This window comes from Calonectris borealis, chromosome 6, assembly GCF_964195595.1.
Source record: "Calonectris borealis chromosome 6, bCalBor7.hap1.2, whole genome shotgun sequence".
NCBI classification, from domain to species: Eukaryota; Metazoa; Chordata; class Aves; order Procellariiformes; family Procellariidae; genus Calonectris; species Calonectris borealis.
The window spans coordinates 13393458-13419043 of NC_134317.1; the positions used below are offsets into that span (position 1 = coordinate 13393458).

The 25586-nt window shown below is 44.7% G+C and overlaps 1 protein-coding gene across 1 annotated transcript in view; it reads right to left on the reverse strand.

Moving 5' to 3' along the window:
* Positions 1-6805: 6805 nt before the first annotated feature.
* SLC15A2 (solute carrier family 15 member 2) overlaps positions 6806-25586 on the reverse strand; it is a 42874-nt gene continuing 24093 nt past the window's right edge. Inside the window, exons 14-22 of the mRNA XM_075152871.1 lie at positions 24240-24321; positions 22169-22294; positions 21218-21382; positions 18527-18573; positions 16690-16800; positions 15207-15303; positions 12586-12732; positions 11456-11560; positions 6806-10582 (exon numbers count right to left, since the gene is read on the reverse strand). Of these exons, the coding sequence (XP_075008972.1) occupies positions 10406-10582; positions 11456-11560; positions 12586-12732; positions 15207-15303; positions 16690-16800; positions 18527-18573; positions 21218-21382; positions 22169-22294; positions 24240-24321 (1057 nt within the window). The 3' untranslated portion in view covers positions 6806-10405. The remainder of the gene's footprint in view (positions 10583-11455; positions 11561-12585; positions 12733-15206; positions 15304-16689; positions 16801-18526; positions 18574-21217; positions 21383-22168; positions 22295-24239; positions 24322-25586) is intronic.

The window sequence follows — 25586 nt, forward strand, 5'->3', positions numbered from 1 at the left end:
AACAGCTCCTTTTGCCAGCCCTTCATGGTAAGCTTCTATATTTAAAATGACTACATAAACTAAGAAATTAATAACAGGTCTAAGCACTTTACCAGGCAAATCCGATTTCTACTTAGGAGAATTGGAGGCAATAATGCTAAAAAATTTGCTTCAAGGATGAGATGTAATTCAAAGTGCCAGTGCTAGTTCTCCTACTGCACTTGTAGGTTTAGAGAATAAACCTGCTAGCAAAGAATCGTCTTAAACAAGATCATCATTAATCCCGAATTCAGCTGTCACAAAGACTGAGATTGCAAACCAAGAGGGGAACAAGGAAAACCTGGTAATTTGTTTGTTAAATATTTGCAAACTGTCACATCAATAACGGATAATAAGAAAATTTTGGCCCTCCAGAGCTGGTGCATAACACAAATCTTTGCTGTATTGCACCTAAACTATTATCAATAGCACATTTATTATTATAATAGATGAAAAACAAGCTTCCTGGCCGAAAAACAAGATCAATTTGAGCTCAATCTATTTGGACATATTCTAAATGTTGTAATTAAAATGCAGCATGAATGTTCCTAAAAAAAAAAAAAAAGAGAGAAGAACAGCCCTACTACAATTACATATGCCATCCAGCTCTGACTCAGTAACCTGAGAGAAAAAAACAGGCAAAATTGTATTTGTGTCCAGTCAGACATTTCTCATCTTCAGGGCCTGATGCACAGCCTAAGTTAACAGAGCTTTTCCTCCAGGCTTGAGGATTTGATGGAGGGAGTCAGCCTAGATTGCACTGAGCTCCCTGTGCAGGTCAGGATTTTATTAAAGTCCAGCAAAGAAACCCAGCTGAACTCTATCTTGCTGCAAAGACAACTGTAGTTTATGGGGGAAAAAACCCAAGCAACTGTAAAAAGAGATAAAGCCGGCACCTGTGTGAAAGGTTTCACTCCTGGAGCAAGTGCCTTGGTGACAGAAATGGTTGGAGTGACATGCCCCCCCGCCCTTGCAGTGTTGTCACACACATAAAAACCTGCAGGAAACAAACGTGACTCTCGCCTCCCCCAGCAATTAGAGGCTCTTAGACACTTCCCAGGAGCTGCCTGTCACCCTGCAGAATTGGGCTCTTCTTTTATTCTGATAGAGAAGTGACTAGTGAGTTACAGCAATCTCCCGGTAGCTCTCTAAATAATTGCATTCTCTTATGTCTTTTAATCATAAGCCCCGTGAGGCTCATAATACCACATGTGCAATCCAAATTGGCCCATCAGCTCAGTTTATCAAAGGGACCTAATTTAATCCCAGTCTTTGATGGAGACAGGAGCGGTCAAAGTCTGCCCTAATGATTTGCTAAGTTTACTTAGCTTGCAGATCTGTGGCGTGAAGGGCACTTGGACTCCAAGCACAGCATTGATAATGGGAAGCCATGACGAGGAAGACAAAATTGGCAAGAGCTTGACAGTCTGAACCAAGAGAAACCACAGCAGAAGCTTGGAACAACAGTGGAGACTGAAAAGGCAAAATAAACCCTGTGATGGGTGTCACCACAAGTCACATCATGAGACTGGTCAAATAAATTGTTGGAGGCAACAGTTCCCTTGGAGTGAATATCACTACTGCGAGAGACCCACCAAGGAGAGGACCAGAGCAGATGAACCCAAGCCAGGAAATGCAGAGCCAGAGGAAAGCAGGAGCAAAGTGCTGGGGATGGCAGAGCTGCTCTGACCTGGCAGCGTCCCCTCCCAGCCACAGCAGGATGCAGTAGGCATGAGAGCACACCTTTACACGGAAAAGTGCCTTCTCTTCCTCTAACAAGCTAAAAAAGGGCTCAAAACTTTCAGAGTTGAGCAGATTCAGTCTAGGTGCATCTTTTAAAACCACTGGGATGACTTCTCTGCTCCTTTTCAGCCCAGTAGGTCAGTGGGCCCCAAGAGGTATAATACAGTGACACCAGCGAAGAAACACGGAACAGACAGAAGTGAAAACGCAAAGGAAGGAGCCCAAATCCCTGGCTTCAAGGGACGCTGAACAATGCACAGCATTAGGAGTAAAGGCACCGAAGATAAGGTTTTTATGGAAAAGCTAAAAGCCCAAGCTTCTCCAGAAAAGCTGACAGGAGAAGACTGGAGCAGTGTTTCACTCCATAGCTGTGAGTGATGGATGTGAACACAGTAAAAAACTGCAAAAACAAGAACTTTACTAGACAAAACCAGCTGGTTCTGAAGCATTCAATGGCTTTTTATAGTTTTCAGCTCAAACAGAAGAGGGAACTCAGAGCCTGCATTACAGAAGCTTGAGAGCGCTGTGGGCTGTGAGAAATGAAGCACAAGCCCTTTGGTTTTAACCAGCATGTACAAAAGGATGGTGCAAAGAAGGGCCAACGAAGTCCTCCGGTAAGGATGTAAAGGACTATACTGGCACCATTAGCTCAGAGGGATTCTTCGTGGCACTATCAAAGTTTCAACAGAAGATGGATGGACCATCTGCCTGCAAACAGGCAAGGCCATTTATTTATTTTATACAGAGAGTGCAGGTGCTTCTCTCTTTGGAGAGAGAAAGAAAGAAAAAGAGTGACATTAGCTCCAAAAGTAAAGCCACAGCCAGCAGACAGCAAAGGGTGAAATGCAAACATTACCCAGGAGCTAATCCCCAGAAAAGGACTGGCTGAACCCAGCGTACGGCTGTATAACAAAAGAAACCACTTGCAATGCTGTCAGGCAGGAGAAAATGCCCTTCACTGGGTTAAAAACATGTCAAATCCTTGGTCTCATGAGGGACGTGTTCTTTGGAGGAGTGGGGGACCTGAATTTGAGGAAAGCTTCTAGGGAGGTGCTTGTAGGAGAGCGGAGAAGGAGAGCCCTGACCTCCCCTTACTCCAAGGCAGCGATGAGATGGAGGGACTGCGCAACTCCCTTGGCCAGCCCTGGAATAACAGGGCAGCTAACGCCACCAGCTGTGACTGAGAAAGGAGGAGAAAAAGCGAGTTAAATACACTCTATGGAAAGCAGGAACTTTCCTCTCTTTGCTCTGCAGATTTTGGGCTATATAAAGTGTCAGGAAGCAAAGCCAGTGCTGACAGACCACAAATGGCACACAGGTGGGCTGGCCAGATCCTGGAACCTGGGAGCTGCAGCACCCTGAGAGGTGTCCGAGCATCCACTGGCCTCTTGCTGAGCTCTGGGTGCAGCAGAAGCCGGGCTGCATGGCCTCGCATGTGGGGAGCCGCCGTGACTGACAGCAGCTAGACTTTTTGAAAGGCAGCAGCTCCTGGCACCTGCTGAATTCCTGCTGGCCTGTTTCACCTCTAACTTGGGCAGGAAAAATCCATATTGGCACAGTGCCTTTGAGAGATTCTTGTCTTTGGTGAGGATAGCATGAAGGCCTACATGGAGAGTGTTTTGATGCACAGGTTAAACAGAGAAAGCCCGAACAAGGGCTCCAAGCAGCTCCAAGTGGATTTGGGTAGAGTTAGAGCTCAAAGCAACCAATCCACTTCCACTTGAAGAAACTTCCCTTGTGGGTGGGCACATAACACAGGGAGGTCCGGGAGATGCCAGTTACCCAAGAGCTGGTCACTGGGGCTGGGCAAGTAGACGAAGAAGGATCAGAAAGTGCCCCGCCATGGGCGAGCAGCACTAGCACAGGTCCCTGCGTCGGGAAGAGCAGCTCTGGCCAGGCACGCAGCCTGCTGCTCCTCTCCCAGCAGATTCAGAAGCTGAAGCCTGGCAGCACCACAGTAATAACACAGGTCTCCCAGCAAAACATTGACACGGCTTTTAAAACATCCCTGTCAAGCCTAGGAAGGCCACAGAGCTAGCCCCACCAACACCAGCAGTCCCTGTGCCGGCACTGCTGGCAGAGGAGCCGGCCCCATTTCACCAGCTGCTGTGTCCACACCGGTGGGAGATCTGTGGCTGCAGATGCATCACTAGTGCTGTGATGAACACAACCTGAGTGGCTTTCTCCTACTTCTCTACAAGAGAAAGACTCATAGACTGACTGTCAGGGGAGGGCTCCAGAGCCCCCAGCACAAGAGGGAGACTGGAAGGAGCAGTCTGACCGTAAATAATGTATAAACAAAGGCCAACTAAAGCAGGCTGGGGCCACAGGCAGCACAAACGGACCCCCACGGCCGGTAACAGTAGTGTTTCAGTCCAGAAATCCCTGCAGCTTGACATGGCACAACACAAGGGCTGACTGCAGGCAGCTAACAGGATAGATCAGAGGGACACACAGAGATGCTGGATTACCCCACTGCTTCTGAACTGATTTACCTACAGAAGATGCATCGGGCCATATGAGGCTGTGACAAGAAGCCAGAGCCAAAGCAAGCCAGGGCAGATGCCCTGTTACCACCCAGATATTTGGCTCTGCATGATTTCTGCCCAGACATGGTAGTCCTGTGGGTGAGAAGCTTTTCTGGCTGCAGGAAAGTGGGCAGCGTTACCCAGGACAACCCCCAAGAAGACACGCTGTTGCTGGCAGCGGAGAGGCTGCATGAGAGGAGGAACAAGCAAGGTGCTGAGGGCTGGCAAAGTCATCGGGGAGAAGTCTGAGTGACTTCTGGGGAGGGAAGATCAGCATGTGGAACTGAGGGGGCCGACTGCTAGCGAAGGGAGTCATTTGGAGCTAACCTGGGAGTCTGCAACAAAAGGAAAACCAAGCTGCAGCTTGGGAAGGGTACGTGTCTTCCACAAGTCAGTTCTTTTTCCTTACACACATGGATAGATTGAACAGGACAGGCCAAGCAGACTGAACAACATATGCAATGACAGAAAAAATCTAAGAAGTGGTATTTGCTTGATTTTTGTATCTTCAGCTTGGCTGCCAGTTGCCACACTGCTGGATTCCAACTGGAGCTCTTCATTACTCAACTTGAATTGCTACATTCTGGTTTACATTTTTACTTTCTGTAAGCATATTAAAAATTTTAATTAAACACTAGACCAGTATTTTAGCAGTTTTTTTGACAGTTTTGCTATTTATCTTGTTGATTACAAGTCTCTCAGGTCCTTAGTGTTGGCCTAAATTTAGACCAATTCTGGCGGAGCCCTGCAGGATAACTGCTAAAACTATTCCTTAAAAATGAAGAGTTCAGAGCTGATCAGCTGACAGTGGGAGCCTGCAGTGTGGCTGCTCTGCATCCTGGCAATCTTCTGATCTACAGATACTAGAGACAGATTAATGTTGATCAGCTGGTAAAACACAGCATGGAAAGACCTTGAGAAGATGCAGCAGCTGCTGCTTGATCCAAAGATCCAAAGCTCACTAAAAACTTGTTTTGTTCCTTGTTGACCACCAGAGATAGTGAGGAAAGAGGGTTTTTAAGCAAAGAAATTATTTTCCTTCATGCAATTTCTGTAATGTGGCATGAGCAAAGGCAAAATGTTTAATAGTGTCCCCCCATTTTTGTCTTTCTGGGAAGCACTTTGCAAGAGATAGATGAAGGTCCCTGCTTTACAAAGCATGTGGGCTCCGACAAGGAAGCAACGCCACAGTTCATGCTTAGCCAGCTTCGCTGGCGATTTTGCTTTTTTTTCTAAATTGCTGGGGAAATCCAAAGGCCCTGCAACATCTACTTGTACAGGACAGGTTTATTGCACATGTTAACATGGAAGTCTAGGGTAAATCCAGCTATCAACATGCAAAATCGTGGCCAGATCTGTCAACATCTGGGACCAGAAACATCTCTTAAATGCTGTTTTAAAATTATATCACAGTAACAAATGTAGTGCTAATGAAATGCAGAGTCTGGTACCATCCAAAATTCAGTGGTATTTGCCATGCAGCTAAACTCCCAGGGTTAAGCTGCTGGTGCTAGAAAGTTTCCTGTAGCTAGGCAAAGAAATTCAACACAGAGAGAAGAAGAGATTATTCCTCTGTGTGTGACCCTGGCTAAAACTGCCCATTAACCATCCCTAACCGTAGCTCTCCTTCCTGTCCTACTCCCATCTGTAATACACCTTCAGCTGTTTTTCCTGTCCCAAGGGGAAACCAAAGTGGTGGCTGCCACGGATGATGGGGTCATTGCCAGGAGCACAGCCGCCTCCTCCTCCAGTCACTGCAGACCCACCGACACAGGTCTGTATGCTGATTTTTGCAATACTCTGGAACGACGGACCAGTTCTCAAGCCATGGGTGACTAACTCCCCCGATGGCCCTTCACCATCAGTTAGAAGAGCAGTTTTCTGGAAGGTCTGAAGTCATCCATTATTTAATCATTTGAGCTTTCCAATCCTCCCATCTCATTTTTTTTCTCCAATTAATTCGATGTGAGGAATTTCAGTTGTTCATTGAGGAGTTGGGAAGACCTTGACCAAATAGCCCTTTTTTTCCTCCCTGCCCATCAGTCTCCAGCCTCCTTGCACAGCATCTCAGGCCAAAGCCAAGGCCAGCGAAAACTTTTCCTTTCACTCGCTCGCATTTCACTTTCACAATAAAACTCACATCCAGATCACTGCTCAGGAAAACCACGTCTTTCACCAGGGCAAGCCCTGCCCCAGGCTACCTTGCCCAGCCCCATTTGGGTCTCCAGAGAGAAACCAGCTCCTGTGCCTGGCCAGGCTCCTGCCTCCCAGCCAGTGCTAATAGCACACACCAGCTACATCCAAGCCAGTCCCATGCAGCCCTCCCAGGGCTCATCTTCTGGAATCCTCCAAAACTCATCTTCTGGAATTGTGGGGCTATGGAGGAAGGAAGAGGGAAGAAAAGAAAGATGCAAGCCCCTTGAGCTGCAGAGAGCAGCTTGCTACCTAAAGGCATTCGACTGCCTCAGAAAGAAGAGGTAAATATAAGGAACCCACAGCCAAGAAGTTGTTTTGCTGAGTTTGAAATCTCATTTTTATGCTTATCGCATGCAAAGCTGAAAAAAACACTGGCCACACTTACAACCTGATATGGGGGAATAACAGCCAGTGCAACTGAAGAGAAATTTGCTGCACAAAAAACTTTATCAGAAAGCATCCTTCAGAAAAACAGATAAATACACACACTTCCACAATGAAGCCAAACCCCTGCAATCTCCCTGAAGGTTGTGCAGCAACATACTCACAGATCCCCACCAGCTCATTACTGACCCTTAGCTGGAGATGATAATTTCTGCAGGTCAGCCTCCAAAACAGCTGGTGTGACCTTTCCCTAACCTGCTCCAGGGCAAACTCCACCAACAGCTGAGACTCCCTTCAGTGACAGGCAAAGCTGGACAGGCAGCAGGCTGTTATTTCTCCACAGAGGTTCACATAGCTTTACATATACTATCACTAGTTTGGCTTCTCCCTCTGATCCTAAATCAAAGAATCGGGAGGAATAAGGAATATTGTTCTAAAATTGGGTGTTAAGAGTTGTGCATGGCACCATCTCTGAGCTGACCATATGGAAGAAAAACCCGGACACTTCAATACTCCACAGAATCGGGTCCTAAATCTTTGATCTAGTCTTGAGTCCATTTGAAAGTGACGAAAGGGCTCCGAGGATGGAGTTGTGGCTCTAAAATTGGAGAAGTGCTATGCTGAATGTGCTATTTTGCCACCTTCTCCAGCTGCAGCAGAGGCAGCTCTTCATTACAGCCCCCAGGCTGCTCCTGGCTGGTTGTCAGCATGCCCAGTGGAAATCCCTCCAAACTGCTGGTGCATTTCGAATAAATGGGTCCAATTAGCAAAGCTTTATGACTGCAGCTGAAATGGTGGGGAAGGATCATACCAGCAACCAAGCAGGCAGATCAGAGGGGGACAAAGGTTCCAATAGGTGATGATGAGTCGGTGGGAAGAACTAACTGCGTCAGCTGGAAGAGAAACGTGAACAGAGCCTTACACTCCCTCGGGCAAGCAATTCCCCAGAGGGGCTGCAGGAGCAGCCCCCAGCCTCATGTTAGCACTTTATTTATAGCATTGCCTTACTGTTCATAACCTTCCCAACTGTGAATTGCAATTCTTCTCCCCGCAGCATTATGGTGATGGTTTGGAACATGGAGATGTTTGGAAAGGGGCAATTTGGCATCAGGAGTCTAAAAAGCAGATACAGATGACATCCTAAATGTATCTTTTATGAGTTTGGAATGATTCCTTTAAATTAAGCTCAGTGTGTGACAGCTTTTGGTAGTGCCGCCAGTAAGGAAATAAAACGTAAAAATCAAGAGGTTCTTGAGCATATGTAGTCTTAAAGATCATATCCTCTGGACACCTTGCTTTCCTTCATGCCGCTTTGAGCTGCGATGTACCAAGTGCTTCCCAAGGAAAGTGCTCCAATAATTTTCAATTGTCTCTTCACCACATATGCCCTCAAACCCCAACATACTTCCAAATTCAAGGCTTATAAAAAATTAAATGCTCCAATAATTCTAAATTGTGTCTGTTCAGTGTTACTGGAGCCTGTCCATTCCTTCAGTTTGGGGATTTTCGTTTTGTTTGCAGGGGGGAGGAAAAATGCTTTCTATTAGTTCTTCAAATTGGAAGCCAGTCAAACAGCATCATAGCAGAATGATTCAGCAGCGCCTGAGCTGATTTGCAGTGTATCATAAAACAGGATTAGGAAAACAACAATGCCTGGAGGAGAAAGAACCCACACAAAGGAAAAAGAACCCACACAAAGAATCACGACAGGATAACAATACCAAAAAGGAGCACAAGGAATAATCCTCACTTGGCTTCTGAGGAGCAGGTCAGATGACCTAATAGATGGCTTTCAATGCCCTTCATTCCCCGCTGCGTCACAGGGTTCAGCCACCCAGATCCAGCCAGCCCAGCTTAATAAATAGCTCTGCATCGACTGAACAACATTAAGTGTTTCCATGTGCACACCTGCAGCCTGTTGTCATTTATCTGATGCCAGGGTCCCCCTCTGGCGCAAGACCCAGATGCTATTTCACAGCAGGCAGGAGTTTATGCAGAACTAGTGGTGGAAATTCATGACCATTTAGGACAGGAAGCAAAGGAAACAATCTGAGGCTGTGAGTCTTCCAGTTATAAACCAAAAAGTGAGGTTTTCTCAGTCTTACTCAAGAAGACACACACACACAATGCAGCACATCAAAGTATCAGAGGTGTCAAGCTAAGCATATTCCCTAGCACTGTCCTGAACCGGAATGAAATTAAACATGTATTTCATGATCTCCTGAATCAAAGCACCAGCATCCACCTATGGCCAATGCCAAGGTGGAAGAGGAAAGCATCATTTAAAATCTATTCCCTGTGAACCTGAAGATCCTATTGACAACCTTGTTGTAAATTAGGCCACACCTGTTACAACTGCGGCCTTGAAGCGACAGAGGAAGGCAGGGACTCTCTCAGTTTTACTAGGTCAGGAATGGTTGAATTAGTTCTATGCAGAACATGAAATCACAGCTTCACACAAGTGAGGAAAATCAGACAATTATATCACAATTCCGATAAAAGAGCTATATCGAAAGTTTAGTAGAGAGACACAAAAACAGGGAGGAAAAAGAAAAATTTCCTATGCCATGGTCTCCTCTTGTAGACTGAAAAAATGATAAAGTGCATCCTTGTTTAACTCACTGCAGGATGCCTGGAATTTTATAGAAACTGCTGCAACGTGTCTCCCAGTGGGGAACAACTGAAGCATGAGATAAGAAATCAGCCATATCCTAACTTGCAATGGCAGATGCTGTAAAAAGAAATGCCCAATAAAGGCTTAATATATAGGAAGATGGCAAATAACTGCCTGGATTTCTGAAATAAGAAAGCATAAACCAATTCTCTAATCATGTCTAATCAAAAAACACCATCAGTTGCTAAAAACTTCTAGGAAAAAATGGGTATCAGAGAGATGGTAGCATGCATATCTTCTTCAGTAGTGTTTTGGGAATATTTTACCTGCAGAATTTAATTCCCTGTTATTACTTCTGAGCCTGGAGGTGAAAGCCATATATCAGGACCATTCATAACGTGCAGTAATGGGGTGAAATATTCATAAGGAGAGTTACATGATGAAATCCTTTGGGATTGTGTGTAACAATTCCAGTCCTTGATGACACCATTAAAAATTCTATTGTCAGTAACATCTATTCTTCCCTAATTCCAATACTAGGTTTTCATTCTTTTCTCCCAACATCTCCAAATTTTGCTGTCATATGGCATTCCGTCCACCCTTCTTCCCTGCTGCCCTAAATATATGTTTAAAACAAAATCATAGGAAAGCATTCCATGCTTAAAAAGATGGGCAGGTTTTAAATTACACTGTATTTACTTATAAGGGCTTTTAATACCAGAGGAGCTTTCCCAGGGAGTTTTGCTCTGATTTCAGGACCCCCATTGTTTTTATAGAGGGCTATTTGGTCCCGTTTAGAAGGTGGCTACATTTTGAGTAAAAAAGATTGCAATGCTATAAAATAAAATAACATTGTCTCCACCCTTCTTTTACCTTCCCACCTACTGAGTTAAAAAAAAAAAAAAAGATCCTAACCCATGTGTTAGAGCTTTGTTTTCTGAGTAACGAGACTAATCATGTTTCCTCTGCTTGAGTTTTCTCTCTTCTCTTCCTTTTCTTCTAGGTCCTCTGGATCCACACTGACATAGGAATATCCCATGATGGAGAAAATAATGCACACAGCAAAGAGGAGAACAGTGAACAAGACAAATTCAGCCCACTAGGAAAGAAAAAAGAACAGCATGTCAGGGGACCCCAGACTCTCAGTCCAGAGGATTTCTCTGCACTTCCAAGTGCTTTTTAAAGAGCTGGGTGAAAATTACTTTTTAGCTTCTGAGATTGCTCACAAGATGATAGAAACTTTCTCATCCTGTTTTCTGGTAAACTCATGTACACATAATGTAATTATGAATATGTGATATAGCTTGAAACAAACCAGTCAGATTGGGCTAGTTTCATTAAATCTTTTCTTACAAATCTGTCCTGACTGGAACAAACGTACCTGGGCTTTTTGCCCACAAGATGCCTTTGGGAGAGGCAGTTTCGTGTTAGCCAGAAATGAGCCCCATTTCACACCTTCATGCCGTCATCCCAGAAGTCTAATAGCCTGAATTAAACAAGCTCTGCACCACAACCTCCCCATGCAAGCCCGACATCTCAGGGGTGCCACAGGCAGCTGGCTCTGAAGGAGTCCCAAACGACGCTTGAGGAGGCTGCCTGCCCACTGGGCTAGCTGGATGAAGGCAAGATGCTTCTGGTAAGCAACTGCAACGCGTGGCTGGCATCATGTCCAGGCTCCAGGCCCAAATACAGCCTGCTTGCCTAGAGCTGAGCTCCAGCAACGTTACCGCACTGCAGGTCACTATTATTTACTGCCACTGGGAGACTTAGGGGGAGCCATTGCTCCAGAGGGCAACACTGCTGAGGGCAACGCAGAGCCCTGGCTGGGAGGCAGCTCGGTGCAGGCTGCCATCACTCTATTGCAGGAGCCTGGGGCTGTGCAGAGAAGCTGTTCCTCCAGGACACGGACATCCAGAAGCACCATCCAGGCCTGTTTTAAAGCATTACCTCTGTTATAAGAGCCAAAGCATACCTGTGCCATTGGTGCAGCCTGTGCAACAACGAGCACAAGGGTATTCCCAACAGCCACTGTGAGCAGCCAGCCTGCCTGCAGCACCGACTTCATGCTGGCCGGAGACTGAAAAGAGGAGAAGGGCCTGGTCAGTGGGTATCGTGCTGTGCTTTTCTGCCCTGCTTCACCCTGTGATGTCCTGCCTGGTGTAGGTGTCACTGGGCTCAGCCTAGGAGGAGATGGTGGAATTTCCTCTGTGCAGAGTCTCCTCTGTGGTTAATTTCAACAGCTAAATACAAGGAGCTTTTAAAACATCTCCTCCAGGAGGACACATGAAGAAAGAGGAAATGATGTTGTTGCAGAGCTGGATCCTGATCTCATCCCCAACCTGCATTATCTGAAATTGTACAATCAGGAAGTTCAGGGAGCCACACAACAAGCCCTGCAGCTTGCAGTCTGGTGCCATGTGGCTGTACACCTTTGGAAAAGAGACTGGATCTTGATGTTAAACTTCCTGCTCATGACAAATTTTCCACATGCCACGGCAGATGGTCCCACTGTATTAATCGCCCTCATTAATAAACATCTGCACTTTACTCCAAGGATAAATTTGAGTAGCTTCAGCTTTTTGATCTGTAATGTCTCAGACAACAATCAAATCATCCCTTGCACACTCATTATCCCTTGCTCCCTTGTTACAGACTCATGTAGGCTTAGACCACTTCAGCCTCTCATCTTAAAGCAGGTTCCAAGCCCCCATGCCACCCTGTAGTCCTTGAGTTACCTTTGCCTTTTTATCACTGGAAAATACGTACCACAAAATATTTCACTGGGAGAAAAACCTGGTATTACAGTATTCAGAGCTTTCACATTAAAATAAACTTCTATCCAGTTCTGTTCTATGTTCCCAGCTTTACCAGAAAAGGAGTTTCCTGAGTATAATTGAGAACAGTTATCTTCAGAGTATGAATTAATTTAGCTTGAAGGCACACAGCAAGCTGTGTAATAATCCCACTTTTAGCTGAACCACAGATAACATTGTCAGTAAGCGTCATGCCAAAGGACATATTACAAGTCAATGGCAGATGCAGGAATAAATCCTGAAGTCTAATTGTAAGCCTAATCTAAAGTCTAATCTTTAAGTGGAGTACCTGAGAATAGGAGAAGGCCAGACCTGTAACGGAGAACATCACCTCCGCAGCAGATATTAATAAGTATTGTGGTAACTGCCAAGCCATATGGACATTGTTGGCTTTGATGTCTTCTGACTTCCATGTCTCAACAGTACCTCCAGAAACCTAGCAGGAAAATAAAGGCACATTGATTAGCTGCTCAAAGATCAGATCCTTCTTAGCCTGGACTCCAACAGTAACTTTATCAAAATGAAGTTTTAATTAAAGGTGGAAGCAAAGCTCTGCCCTGGAAGCAAAACTCTGGGTCTGACTCCTGCCATTTCCAAGCCTGTTGGGAACGCGCTGGCTCCTGCTGCACAGGGCAGAGGTGGCAGGTTGAAAGCATCCCAGCTCATTCATGTGCTGCAAGAGTTGCATGAGTTATTGCAAACCAACAAGTTGCCTTTTGTTAGTGGGGTTGGGAAAAGCCTGTGTGGTACTTGTGCACAGCCCGTGACCTGTTGCTGTCACCAGGGTCAGAAGAGAACGAGAGGATAAATGCTCATTGCAGCCGTGTGGCCACTGCTCCCATTTCATCGGCACTGTACAACTCCCCTACTATAATGATGACACCCAGACAAATCCAGTTCAGGAACACCAAATGTAGCAGAGACTGCCCTGTATCAGATGTATTCAGATAGTTATGGTAGCTGTACTCCTCATTCTTTTTGTTTGCTTTCCCAGGTGTAATTAATACTGCCTCTGGTGCACAGAGGCTCAGAGGCAGAGAGAGATTTAGCCAGGAAAACACTAGGCTGAAATGACTTCAGGCAGAAAACCCTGTGTTTAAGGAGAGTACTTGGGAAAATACAAGGGATGTTTACAAGATGTACTTAATCACCGTGCAGGGACGCAAATGAAGAGACTGTATTTTAGCAGGCTAAAAGGGGTGAGAGGAGAGCTGTGCATTGCTCTTTAGCCCATAACGAAATGTCACAAGCACCATACTGTAACTGCACGCTGAGGAAGGCTGGGTGGGAGGCAGCATCCCCATGATTTAAGTATCATAGTTCAGCCACATTAGCAGACTAATATATAGTATTCTTGGTTCTTCTATATAGCACTCCTGGCAGAGGAGCAGGGCTCAGTACAAATCACTGCAATAATTAAAAATTATCTTGGCCTAGAGCAAACTAATTCTCTACAGAAGGAGGAAACCACAGGGAGAGAGATGGAAAAACAGAGAGACAAAAAGATTAAAGGACTAGCACAGGGTCCAGAAGTGCTGAAGGGTTGAGGCACAGAGCCACTCCTGAGCAGTCATGGCTACAGCAGGGACTTTTGTAGATGGGACCACAAACTGGAATCCTTGCCCACAGTGACGTGGGACACATCTACCTCAACTGGCCCTGACTCAGTTGTGTTACCAGAGGCTCTGGGGCAATATTCTTGGTGTAATATTCTTCATGCAACTTCTCTACTTGGTTTCTCATCTGGTGAAAGAGGCTTGCAGCCATGGAGGAAGGGTCTGGCCAACATCACTTCAAGTGCGTATGTGTTTTATGTACATAAATCTCTGCACTCAGAGATGGCAGCATCTGCCTGTTCCCTCCAAGACTGTGCATCCCACTCCAGCTACTGGAGTTAAAAAAAAATGCCAGGTGCTTTGCAGCTATATTTTTCCCCCTACGTATTTGGACTCTGCAGACATGAACAGCTCCCATTAATTGCCCAACAGGGAGATGTTACTGCCAGGGAGTAGCTGACAGCACTTTGCTCTGCTCATCACAACACAATAGTCAAAGTCTCAGAGGGCAGCTTAGCAGTGTGTCCTGTCAGACCCAGTTTGTCTGTGTGCCTGTGCAGTGGAAAGGTTAAAATGGGAACTAAGCTGATCACATTCATCTCCGTGGCTCCTGCTAGCTGGAGCAGGGTTGGAGCAGTATGCCTAAGAGGCTGGCAGGCAGGGAAAGGAATCCACCCTCTCAGCAGTGCTCACGCCCCATCAGGGCTAGGTTGTTCAGAAAACCATGCCTTGTCTTTACACTGGGCTCCAAATGAGCTGTGCAGACAGTGAGAGGAGGAAAAACAGATGCACAATCTCACTAACCTCCTCCCTCAACACTTTGTCCCTCTTCCCCCATACATAATCCACAGGTCTTGGAAGATCAGCCTTAAGATCAGTAAGTTAAATGTGAGGATACAGCAGACTGTTTCTGCAGTTTTTCAGGTGTGACGTACCACCAGGTACAGTATTTTAAAGACCATAAGCAGAGTCAGCTGTTGGCAGACTGTAATTGCTCTTTGCAGTGTGCTGCGTCAATGTTAACTGAACAAGGATGGCATGAGACCAGCACAAACCACGGACCACATGATTTTCCATGGAGAATTTCCATCACAGAAAAGTTCTCACTTCTTGTTTAACCCATGAGATCTGAGAAGATCACAGTGTAAGGTGCAAAGAGTACCCACTAACCTTGCTTATGTAGCTGCGAAAACCTTTTACTAGCCATTGTATAATGGACTGCCTTCAGATGGTTACTGCCCAGGTCTTGCGGGTGGAGAAAGCAAGTGAGAGTCACAAACATAAGAACAAAAGCATTGCCAGAGACTAGAACAGAAGGAGCTTATTGTCTTGGGACCGTCACAGGGACACTTACGTTGGTTATCACAATGGTGTATGATGCACCGAAGTCAAGCAGCCCCAGCTCCAGGGTGAATTCTCCCATTTCAGTTATGCATTTTCCATTATTATATCTAGATACAATGATGAAGTACAGTATTTCCCAGTTAGTCCCACAGACAAAGAGCACAGAGCAGAGCTATCAAACATGCCCCTACAATGGGAGTAGGGAGGATGTATGATGTAAAGCTGCAATAATGTTTATGTCAGATGATCACTAGAGTTCTTGCCATCTTTCCCTTCCAGAAACACTTAGGCACTGACTGGAGTTCACCTAATGACCTGGGGTATTGCTAACATTTTAAAATGGTTTCTGCCTCTCCTTAGCACTGATTTTCCTCCCCACCCCACCCCCCCCCGGTTTATTTTCCTTCCAAACTTTTCTCCACTCCTTCAGAAATTGTGGGCCAGAGAAGTTAGCCAGGCTCAAGCAGCCTCCAGGAAATCAGAGATATGCACCCACAAGCCACTTTGTTTCCTTTCAGTAGAGCAAATTAGCCTTTGTATGTGTTCTTCTGATTTTGGATGTGTGAGATGGCACAGAGGCTCAGCAGCATTGCCACAATGGCTGCTGCATCTTACTAAATTGCAGCAATAAATATTTTGGATGGAGCTGATGCACAGAAAAGCCACGAAGCTTGTTTTGAAACCTTGCAAATGCCAGAAATACCCTACAAGAGCCAACTCCAATGCTGCCAAACCAAGGCCATATGGAGCCCCTGTCTAACAAGCCCAGCCTGCAAAGCCATGTAGTGTTACTTGATGTTACCAGCCCACATACCAACGCTTTGTAGCGTGGAATATGAATTGGCCTTTCCCTGAGAGCACCCTAACACTAAGAGCTTGGGCCTGAGAGAATATTAAAATAGAGCAGGCGTCAAATGGCAGAGGGGACTTCACTATGTCCCACCTTACTCTGCTGACAGATGCACAGGAATGGCCAGTCTCTTCCCTCCAGACACCCACATAATGTAAATAAAAGCTCAGAGAAAGTTAAGTGCTGTATCTGGACTTCTCCCGTGAGCTGACTCAGAGAAAACTCAGATTATAGCCTAAATTAGGATGTCATTATACTCATGTCACAGGAATAAAGTTTCCAAGCTTTGTCCCTACTGATTTTATCTTACCAAAGCAATAACAGCCATGGGAAGGGAGCTATCCCAGACCCTGTTTGGAGGCTGAGTCTATTCAACTGCATATTACACACAGAGATACTGATTTGCTGTTCTTTGGCTTGGACACTTTGCAGACTAAATGCGAGGTGCTTCTGCACATGCACGAGTGGACCGGAGCACCTGCTCTGCGCAGAGCCGATAATTCTGCTTTTTTACAAACATCTGCCCCCACAACCAAATGTTGAGACAATAGCAATGAAGGTTTTGCTGTTCGCCTAAGAAAAGCCCCATTGTACCCAAGGAAAGGCCTTAGCAAGGACCTTCGGCGCAGCAAGGGAAACTTACTTGTCCCTCTTTAGCAGAGAGTACTCAGAAGCGCTGTAGTTTTTCTGAACAGCTATGAACCGTTTGCTGTCAATGGTGAGGTTGACATCTTGGCTCAAACCATTAATGAATCTGCAAAGAAGGCATATTTCATTGGGTTGTCAGAGAGGGCAGGAGAAGCATAATATCAGACACTTCAGAAGTGCGCTCTCTCTCCCAAAGCATTCCGTAACTTCATAAGGTTATGACAGCCTCTCCTGCAAGCTATCAAAATAATCACCTGATTCGTTGCCCAGTTTTTCAATATAAGATTGAGTTTTCCCTGCTGTGTAATTTTACCTTCTTATTCTCTCTCCTGTGAAAAGTGACCCTCACTTTTTGTGGGTTAGGACTTCCAGGCAATATCTCTTCTCAGAGACCTTCAAAGATTGTTCCATGGCTATTTGAGAGGACAGAGCCCCAGCCCACCACAGGAAACTATAAAGTTGGGTGTCCTGATGAGCCTGTACACCATGCTGGCATACTTTCCAAAGAGTTTCTACCAGTGGGAGAGAGTTTTCTAGCAAAATAAGATATTTTCATCAAAACCAAAACTTTCATTGGAATGTTCAGGTTTGCTTTTTTCTCACCCAGTGTTTATACGCTTTTTCATACACAAAAGACAGTTTCCTTTTGACTCAAAAATTGTTAGCAAAACCAACACTTTTCATTTGATCTGACTATGTTTTAAAATATTTTGGTTTTCAGTTCTTAAAATGGGGGTGAAACACCTGAAGATAGACAAGTGCTTAACAAAAGTAACTTTTTAGTGGAAAAATAGTTTCTTCCTAGTGAAACTTCTTCCCAAACTGTTGAAGGGAAAGTGTTGGGATTTTGTCAAAAATGTTCACAGGAAAATATAAAACATTCCTGATTGCAGGTCAGGTCAAGTCTCCAAGATGTTGTTTAGTCAGTAGAAGCCTTCACAAGCACAGGGCTATGAAGAGATACTGCTCTCCTGCTCTCTCAACACAGGCTTTCGGGTAAGGGAGTTGGACGTTGTTTTATGCTATCTAAAGTTTTTGAGGTTTTTTTTGTTTGGTTGGGTTTGGGTTTTTTTTTTTTGGGGGGGGGGGGGGGGCGGGAAGGGGACTGTTTTGTTTTTTTTTTTCCTAAATTGCAGCTTGCCCAAATCCTTCAGAAAGTCCAGCTGGAATCCTCTTTTTTTTCTTTTTTTTTTGTAAATCTGCTTCTTCTGCATCTCAGCAGCCTCGCATAGGTCTGGTGATGTGGTGCTGTAGGTAACTGTGACCTCAGTGAGATGGCATCTCAGCACAGATTGGCACAAGACTGTTCATGGACTAGCTCAAATTAGGAAAGTACACTAGCTGTTTAAGCAGAGCCCAATGCCTAGTTGATGTAAAGGATGTAAAATCGGATGCAAAATTGTTGCTGTATCCAATTTAGTAGGCATTTGTGCAAGAGGTTGGGTGAGATAAACGAACATCATGGATTGGCCCGTTGGCAGAGGACAAATGGCAATGGCTCCTTTCCAGATTGCTTCTTCCCTTTCTTTCCCAAAGAGGTGGGACACAGTGACATGAATTTACCACTCTTCCAAGGGAGGAGATCTTTTATGTTGCCATCTCAAGCCAGACTATCCTAGGCAGTAAGCAGCAATAATGCTCAGCTCTGCATGGCAAGCGTGGGAGGTGACATGCTGTCAAGCCTCCGCAGCTGACACCTGAGTCTTGCATGAGAAGCGTGGACTAGATTCCAACCTAAGAACATCTGGGTTATGTTACATACAGTTTGCATTAGACAAAAGCAGTTTCTCTCACCCCACCACCTCCAAATCCTCAAAAAAAGCCATTCCTACCTAACAGCTGCCAAACCGTTTTCTGGCTTTGCTTCCAAGTCTGTAATCTAAAGAGGGGAAGAAAAAAAAAATGAAACATATTTATTAATGCTGCCTTATAACAACGTGTAGCAGAAAATACTAGTGTCTGTGGAGTTATACATGTGTTGCAAAGCCCATGGAAATCGAACGGACTCTCACATAAGCTTTGCATCAGGACACAGAAGTGAAGTCCTGGTACAATGAAGTCAATGGCAAAATTTCAGCTCCACCAAGGACTTAAGATGAGATCATACCTTTTTTTCCTCATCTCCTGTGTAAAAAAGGCTACAGAGTTTCAGCCAGTCACCCTTCTACTGAGGTATGTAACACCCCCCAAAAAAGTATTTGCCTTGATCTGATGATAGCAAGAGAGCATTATCCACGTTAGCCTCCTTCAATGATTAGTTACAATTAAACATGAGTGCCTTACTCCTACAAAACCTGCAACTGCCTAACTTTCAGACCTTGATTCTTGGCATACTCGTAGACTTCACAGAAGCCTAAAGCCAAGAGGAACCGCTAGGTTACGATTCTGATCATGATGTATCACTCATATTTTCCCTGACCCTCAATACTGAAGAGATTAAACTGTTGTACGGTGCAGGTAGAGAGCATTTTGGAGAGACCAAGATGCACTGAGCTTGTTTGCGCTGACAGTCTCTGCAGACACATCCCTGAAAAGGCCACCTGGTTGGGTACACTGGGGAGTGAAAATGCCTCTCCTGGAGATCACAGCTAGAGCATCAGCTCAATAGTTAACATGATCTACATTCATTCGAGGAGAGCCTGTTTGGTGTACAATGCTGAAAAAAGACAGTAAAGACACAGCCCTGCCCTGAAGATTGTATGTCACACAAAAAGAATACAGAGCAAGGTTCTTGGCTGGTAGAAATCCACAGTTATGCCACGTCGACTTAAGCTGGCAGGGCAATTTCAATTTGCGCTGCCCACAGACAGAACCCAGGCAAGCCAAAAGAGACTGAATTTACCTTCAGAAACTGGCTTTCTCTTAAAATTTTCTAGCCCTTCCTCCACACTTTCTTCCTGATGTTAAATCCTGAGCTTCTGAGACCAAGGATCCAGAATTTCAGTATACCTATAGAATGTCTATTGTACTTCAGTATGATGTGCTGACCCACAAATAAAGTATGCCCTAAATAATAAATAGCCACAGTGAATAATAAATGTCAGAGCAATAAATAATAAACAACATCATCATTTTTTTCCATGGGAGACACATGGGGATTAACACTCTAGTTCGTTGCAGTCAGGCCAGTCAAATTATTACTCACTTTCATCGATGATCCCCAGAGCTCTCAAATTCATTTCCTGCCTACTCAACAGCCCACAAAGGAGAAGAAACCAATTTCAGATTGGATCTTTCCAGGAACGCACCCCCACCTGAGTGAGGGGGCCAAACACAGCAGCGAGGGAGGCTGGTGTGGGTCCTGGCTACTCCAGGGCAAGCCCTGCCACACAGCAGTGATGGTGGCATTGCCTTCCTTGTGTCGCAATGCTGGAAAAGTATCACGTACCACACTGTCTTCCACACCTCCCTTACCTACAGCTGAGAATGACAGGTCAGTAGCATCACCCAAGAGCACGGCTGTTCCCCAGTGCATGGGAGCCTGCCCGTGCCAGGGTGGGCATTAATACAGAGATGTACTGAAGCTTAGAGATTGCTTTGCTCCAGCCTGTCACAGGCTTTCACTTCCTAAGGACTGTATGAAAATCACTGTACGAATGTCCATTTCTTAATGTAACAGCACACCGTCATCAGGGTCACAGGGAAACTTAACAACATTGTGTGATAATGAGCCCCAGGCTCTAAAACGTAAGCAGCAAAAAACCCCAATGTTAGGAAAAAATAAATTCTTAAAACTCCTCATTTTTAAAAACAGTTATGTGATTTCTACTATACAATATTGATTGCTTGATGTGGCAACCCTGCAAGGTAGGAGGCTGAGGAACTGCAAAGAGAATTGATATTTTAGCATGAGGACAGATTCTGACGGCATTTACACACCTGCCACAATGTGCAATAACACCATTCATTTCAAGAGGGCTTCTTAGGATACAGCTACACGTAAAAGATATCAGAATCTGGCCCTATACATCCCATATGCCTCTCTCTGATTGTGCAGCAATACACAAAAGTCCAAATGCAGCTGGCTCTGCTGCAGAGCCTGAAATGAGCTTAATCATTTATTCTGTTCAGCAAAACAAATGGGCCTTCTGTGCATTTTCACTAAACACTTGCAATAACTAAACCCAGAATCATTCCTCTGATGCTTTTATTCCACGCCCAGCCCTAGAGCCTCTTTAACATCTCTGCTTTATAGAACCATCTTTGGGGGAAAATCTCTAGTTCTCTGTTTCCTCAGCTTTCTCAAGCTCTGCTGCCTAGCAGGCATGACTCTGCTCTCCCACTGCAGCATTCACTGGATTAAAGTGTGCCCAGAAACTCTCAGATGCCATAACGCCTCTATTAATCAACCAGCAGAAATGCGTACAGATCCAGTGCTGCTAGCTAAGAAGTCAGGTTTAGAGCATCTGAGAGCAATCAAACAGACACTGCAACTGAGCAAATGAATTAATGAGTCTATTACCCCATTGTATCAACACAGCCATTGAATTAATACTGTATTTACACTTCACTCCCACACTCACTAAGCGGCTTGATAGGCTTTCTTCTGCCTCAAAAACAATTAAGCTGTATACTGATTTTTCCTTCACGGTGTAGTTAAAAGCAAGAGACAATCCTTGATGTTGCAGGGTGAAGCGAAGGCTCTGTTGCTCTCCATTCAATATTAATTTTGAGTACTCAGCTGGGTTCTGTGGAAAAAACAAATTTGGTTACACTTTCTTCAGATGAGAAAGGATCTGGCTCTTCCCACCAAGTACAACCCTATCCTATCTTCACGAGAGCCTGTAAAGAGAGGTTAACAGTCAGAGCTGTCTTCTACAGCAAAGGGCCTATATGCTTTGGGCTGGTCAAGCCAGAGCTTGGAATACCTTCCCTTGCTAGATGCAACCCAAAGGTCAGGGAACACCTCCTGCCCACACAGCTACTCTTTTTCCTGGCCCTGCTCTGCCCCGATAGGAGCACATCTAAAACACGGCAGGCTGCTGGTGGCCAACAGACTGCTGGGCTGAGTCCCAAACTAGCCTGACCTGTAAAGTAATCTGGAAGCTGAAATAGGAAACAACCCAGTGCCCATGCCCAGTTAACTGTCTTCCCATTTCTTTCCTCCTTTGCAGGTAAATACTTTCCAGATGCCATCCAGATCCCAGAAGCAATGCCTGGGCTGAGCACTGAGATGTGAGCTGAATGTCTCTACATGCTCATCTCAGGACAATTATCCTTTATTCCTAATTACAGGTGAATGTTGTTAGCCATTTCCTCCTTTGCCATGGAAATATGTCTCCAAACTTTCCATTTCTGTCTCATCAACAGAGATAATATGCTCAATTTTTAAAGCTAGTTCCATGCACTTCTAAGGCGGTGGAGGAGAACAAGCTCTAGCATCTGTGGGCTTTATTAAAAAATGCCTGAAAAAAAGCCCATCCTTTCTTCAATGGGATGCAAGTCAAGCCTTCCAGCCCCGCATACGTGCTTACCTGAAAAGCCTCCACGGGCTGCTGAAATAGGTCCCGGCCTTGGATTGTCACTAGAACAGGGTTTTTTGCCAAATTCAGGACCCGAATTAAACTTTCTTCTGGGACAAGTCGAGGCATATCGGTTTCCTAATTAAAGTAAAAGGCTTTAAGTGCCATCTGTATGCTTTATTAGCACTTTAATATCTCTTTATTTTTAGCCATAATAGTTTTCCTCTCTGTAATGACACTTTTCCATCCCTTCCTCATCAGAAGTTGCACTGAGAGAAAACTGAACATAAATCTTATTTAGGGAGGTTTCCTCATAGTAGCTCAATAGCCAACCTATCATCCCTCCCAAAAACTGCTCTTCACACTGCTAAGCGTACAGGCTACACAACTGCTGGGTAGGTAGAACAATGTCACTGCTTTCATTATCAGCTCCCTAGTGCCTGGATTTAACCAACTGCCATATCAGAACGGAAAAAATTGTGCTTAGCTTTCAAAAGCAGTGACCAGAATAATTATTTCCCACTGCAGTCAGTGACTGGGAAAAGAATTAGGCCAGAAGCTAAGCAGTCCAGTCCAGCTCCATGTCTGTAATCAGTGCTTTTGCATCACTTGATACCATGCTATCTAACAGCCAACTGTATAGATCTTATTCCCTGTTTTCTGAGAAAGGCAAAACGATGCCTGCAGCACAGAGGTATCTCTTTCTGTCAAGAATAATTTCCTAAAAAGAATACATCAATCAGTGTCATCCTTGTACTACCTGCAGATCTAAGATGAATTTTTTTTTTAAAAAAAACTTCTCTCTTTTTCTTACTTTATTTTCAAATAGCTGCTATTAATACTTCAGAGCTATTAATTTTTTTCTATCTCATCCTATAATTTGGGTATTGCAGGCAGGGCAGTTTGAACCTGCCTCGGTGGGGAGACACACTGTCAGAGAAGACAGGGCAACACTGATTTCCCCATACCCATATGCTGCTCCGGACCAACAGGCCTGTTAATGTTATCCAGAAAATTCCATTACTGTGGCTTTTCACCTGCGCCACCCACAGCCAAGCCAAGGCAGGCCATCTTATCCCCCTCTTTGCTAGAGCTTTTAGTGGCCTTCAGGGTAAAATTTCCATGCACAGGCAGGGAGGAACCTCTAACTCACCTTGCCTCTGCCCAGAGGAGTCACCCACAGCCAGAGCAGACTTTCAGTGCTTGGCCAGAGCTGCTGGTGGTGGCAATGAGAGCATTTCTTTGCTCATGTAAAGAGATCAGAAAGAAGACCCGAACCCACAAAGTCTCATTTCAGTGGGAGACTTGTCGGCGGATTCACCTGAGGAACTGGCAGATGTTAATCCAGGTCTGTGCACCAGCCACTCTAACAGAACATTTTAAGTAAACATGGAAGCTTTAAAAATTAATCCTATAGTAACTTCCGTCAGACAAAGGTCAGCCAAAGTCTGCACAAGGCTGATCACGGGCCAGAAACAAATGATACAAATCTGCAGGGGCTAACATCGAATTTGCAAGAGATTTGCTGCCATCCTGTCTGGGGATGCCTGGCAGTCCCGGATGCCTGTGACTACGGAAGTGACTGCATTCACCTGCCTCACTGGAGAAACAATTTGGCTTATAAAAAACCACATCCCCACCCTAAAGTAAGAAAGTAATTAAATTAAAAAAACAAAATCACCGCACACACACACACACAAAAAAACCCAAACCGTAAAATAGAGGCAAGCTACAGCAAGAAATAGGAGAGAGACAGACTACCTTTTGAGAATTAATCACTAGCATTAACTAGATGTCTTTCAAGCACTTTGATGATGGAAATCTAGAATATAGACCAATACAGATGACCGGTACAGCACAACTGCAAAGACTAGAAAGAGAGAAAGAGACAGAGACAAAGAGAGGGAAAAGTAGACAAAGTAAGAATTATCATTAGCAACTGGATCAGTAGGCTTAATTGTAAAGAACATATTAAAAATTATGATCAAGGAACACAATGGTTAAAAGGATTATCTAACAGGCATCAATAAAAACATCCTAGGGAAAGAAAGTATTTCTGAGGAATCCCTTGTGCTATACTTACATTTATTTTGACTTCTACAACAGCTGCAAGTCCAAACGCCAACCCTGCAAGGATCATACCTGTTGCCATTTTCCTAATAGGTCTATGGAGCAAATGAAAGAGGTGCCATTAAGAAAAAAAAAAAAGTAATTTAAAATATAGAATACCATTCCTCAGAGGCAAAGATGTGCCAAAACCATGTAATAAACTGTCCAACAGGTGGCACTGGGGATGACACACTGTTTAAATTGCCAATCATTTAACTTAAAACTATTCTATTATTCTGTATGAGGCCAGCACTGAGGCCAATTAAAACTGATACCCCATGAAAAAAAAGCTCTTTGCTTGCAATTTCATATTATCTTGTTCCTAGCTCTTCTAGTGGGAATAGCTCATGGCATTATGTTAACCTGTGATTTTGAAGGAGCACTAGAAATTATATATCTTCAAGTCCCTTTTGGGAAAGGCAAAAGAAAAGTAGTATGCTATTTAGCAGCAGGAATGAGGAGCAGAAAAATGTGTAGTTTGTGTCATCAATGTTTCTGACCATCTGTGGCATCATTCTGGGTTGTTTCTTGTGCCAATACATTTACATTTCTAGAGAATAAAGAGCTTGCTTCTGAACTCGGAGCAAAACTATTGCAACTCTAACAGAGTTACATGAGACAATCTGATATAAAGCAGAATAAAATAGGTCCAGAATGGCAGCTCCAAACTGAGGATTGAGTTGTTGAGATTTGAAACAAATCTGCTTCTAGATTCAGTAGTCTCCACTCTTTGTAATGGTCTGGATTCACATTCCAGATTGACTGGGCTGTGGGAAATCCAGATTAGGAACCCAAATTCTGATTCTCAGTTACATGCCCTGGGATAAGAAAATATTCACTGCTTGCATCTTGTAATACAAAAATGGCTTCAATCTTCAATGCTGCATTGGGATTTTGTAGCACAAACTTTTGCAGCCACATAGGCTGACATCCTGCAGGCTACAGTGTTTCCACAGCCAGTTCTACAGCTAAACTGGACAGGAGCCTGTTAGTATCCCACATCCAGGGGGCAGGAACAGCATGGCACTCTGTCCTGACCAGTGCACGGGTTTGTGCTGCTGGGTGAACTCATCTGTGAACTGGTCATTAGGCAGGAATTTCTCTGTCCAGTCAGGGCTCAGTCCAGGGCATGGGCTCTCACTGAGGTAGCCTGGAGTACAGAGGAAGTACAGTTTCTGATGTATGTCCTCCAAAGGGCACCATCGCAAGGCTGGACAATGTCGTTGATATGTCTTTAGGTGCAAGTAATTCAGCATGATGAGAAAGGATCAGGAGGGTGAAGGGGTAGGCTTCTGAGGCTCCTTCCATCCCCATTTTATGT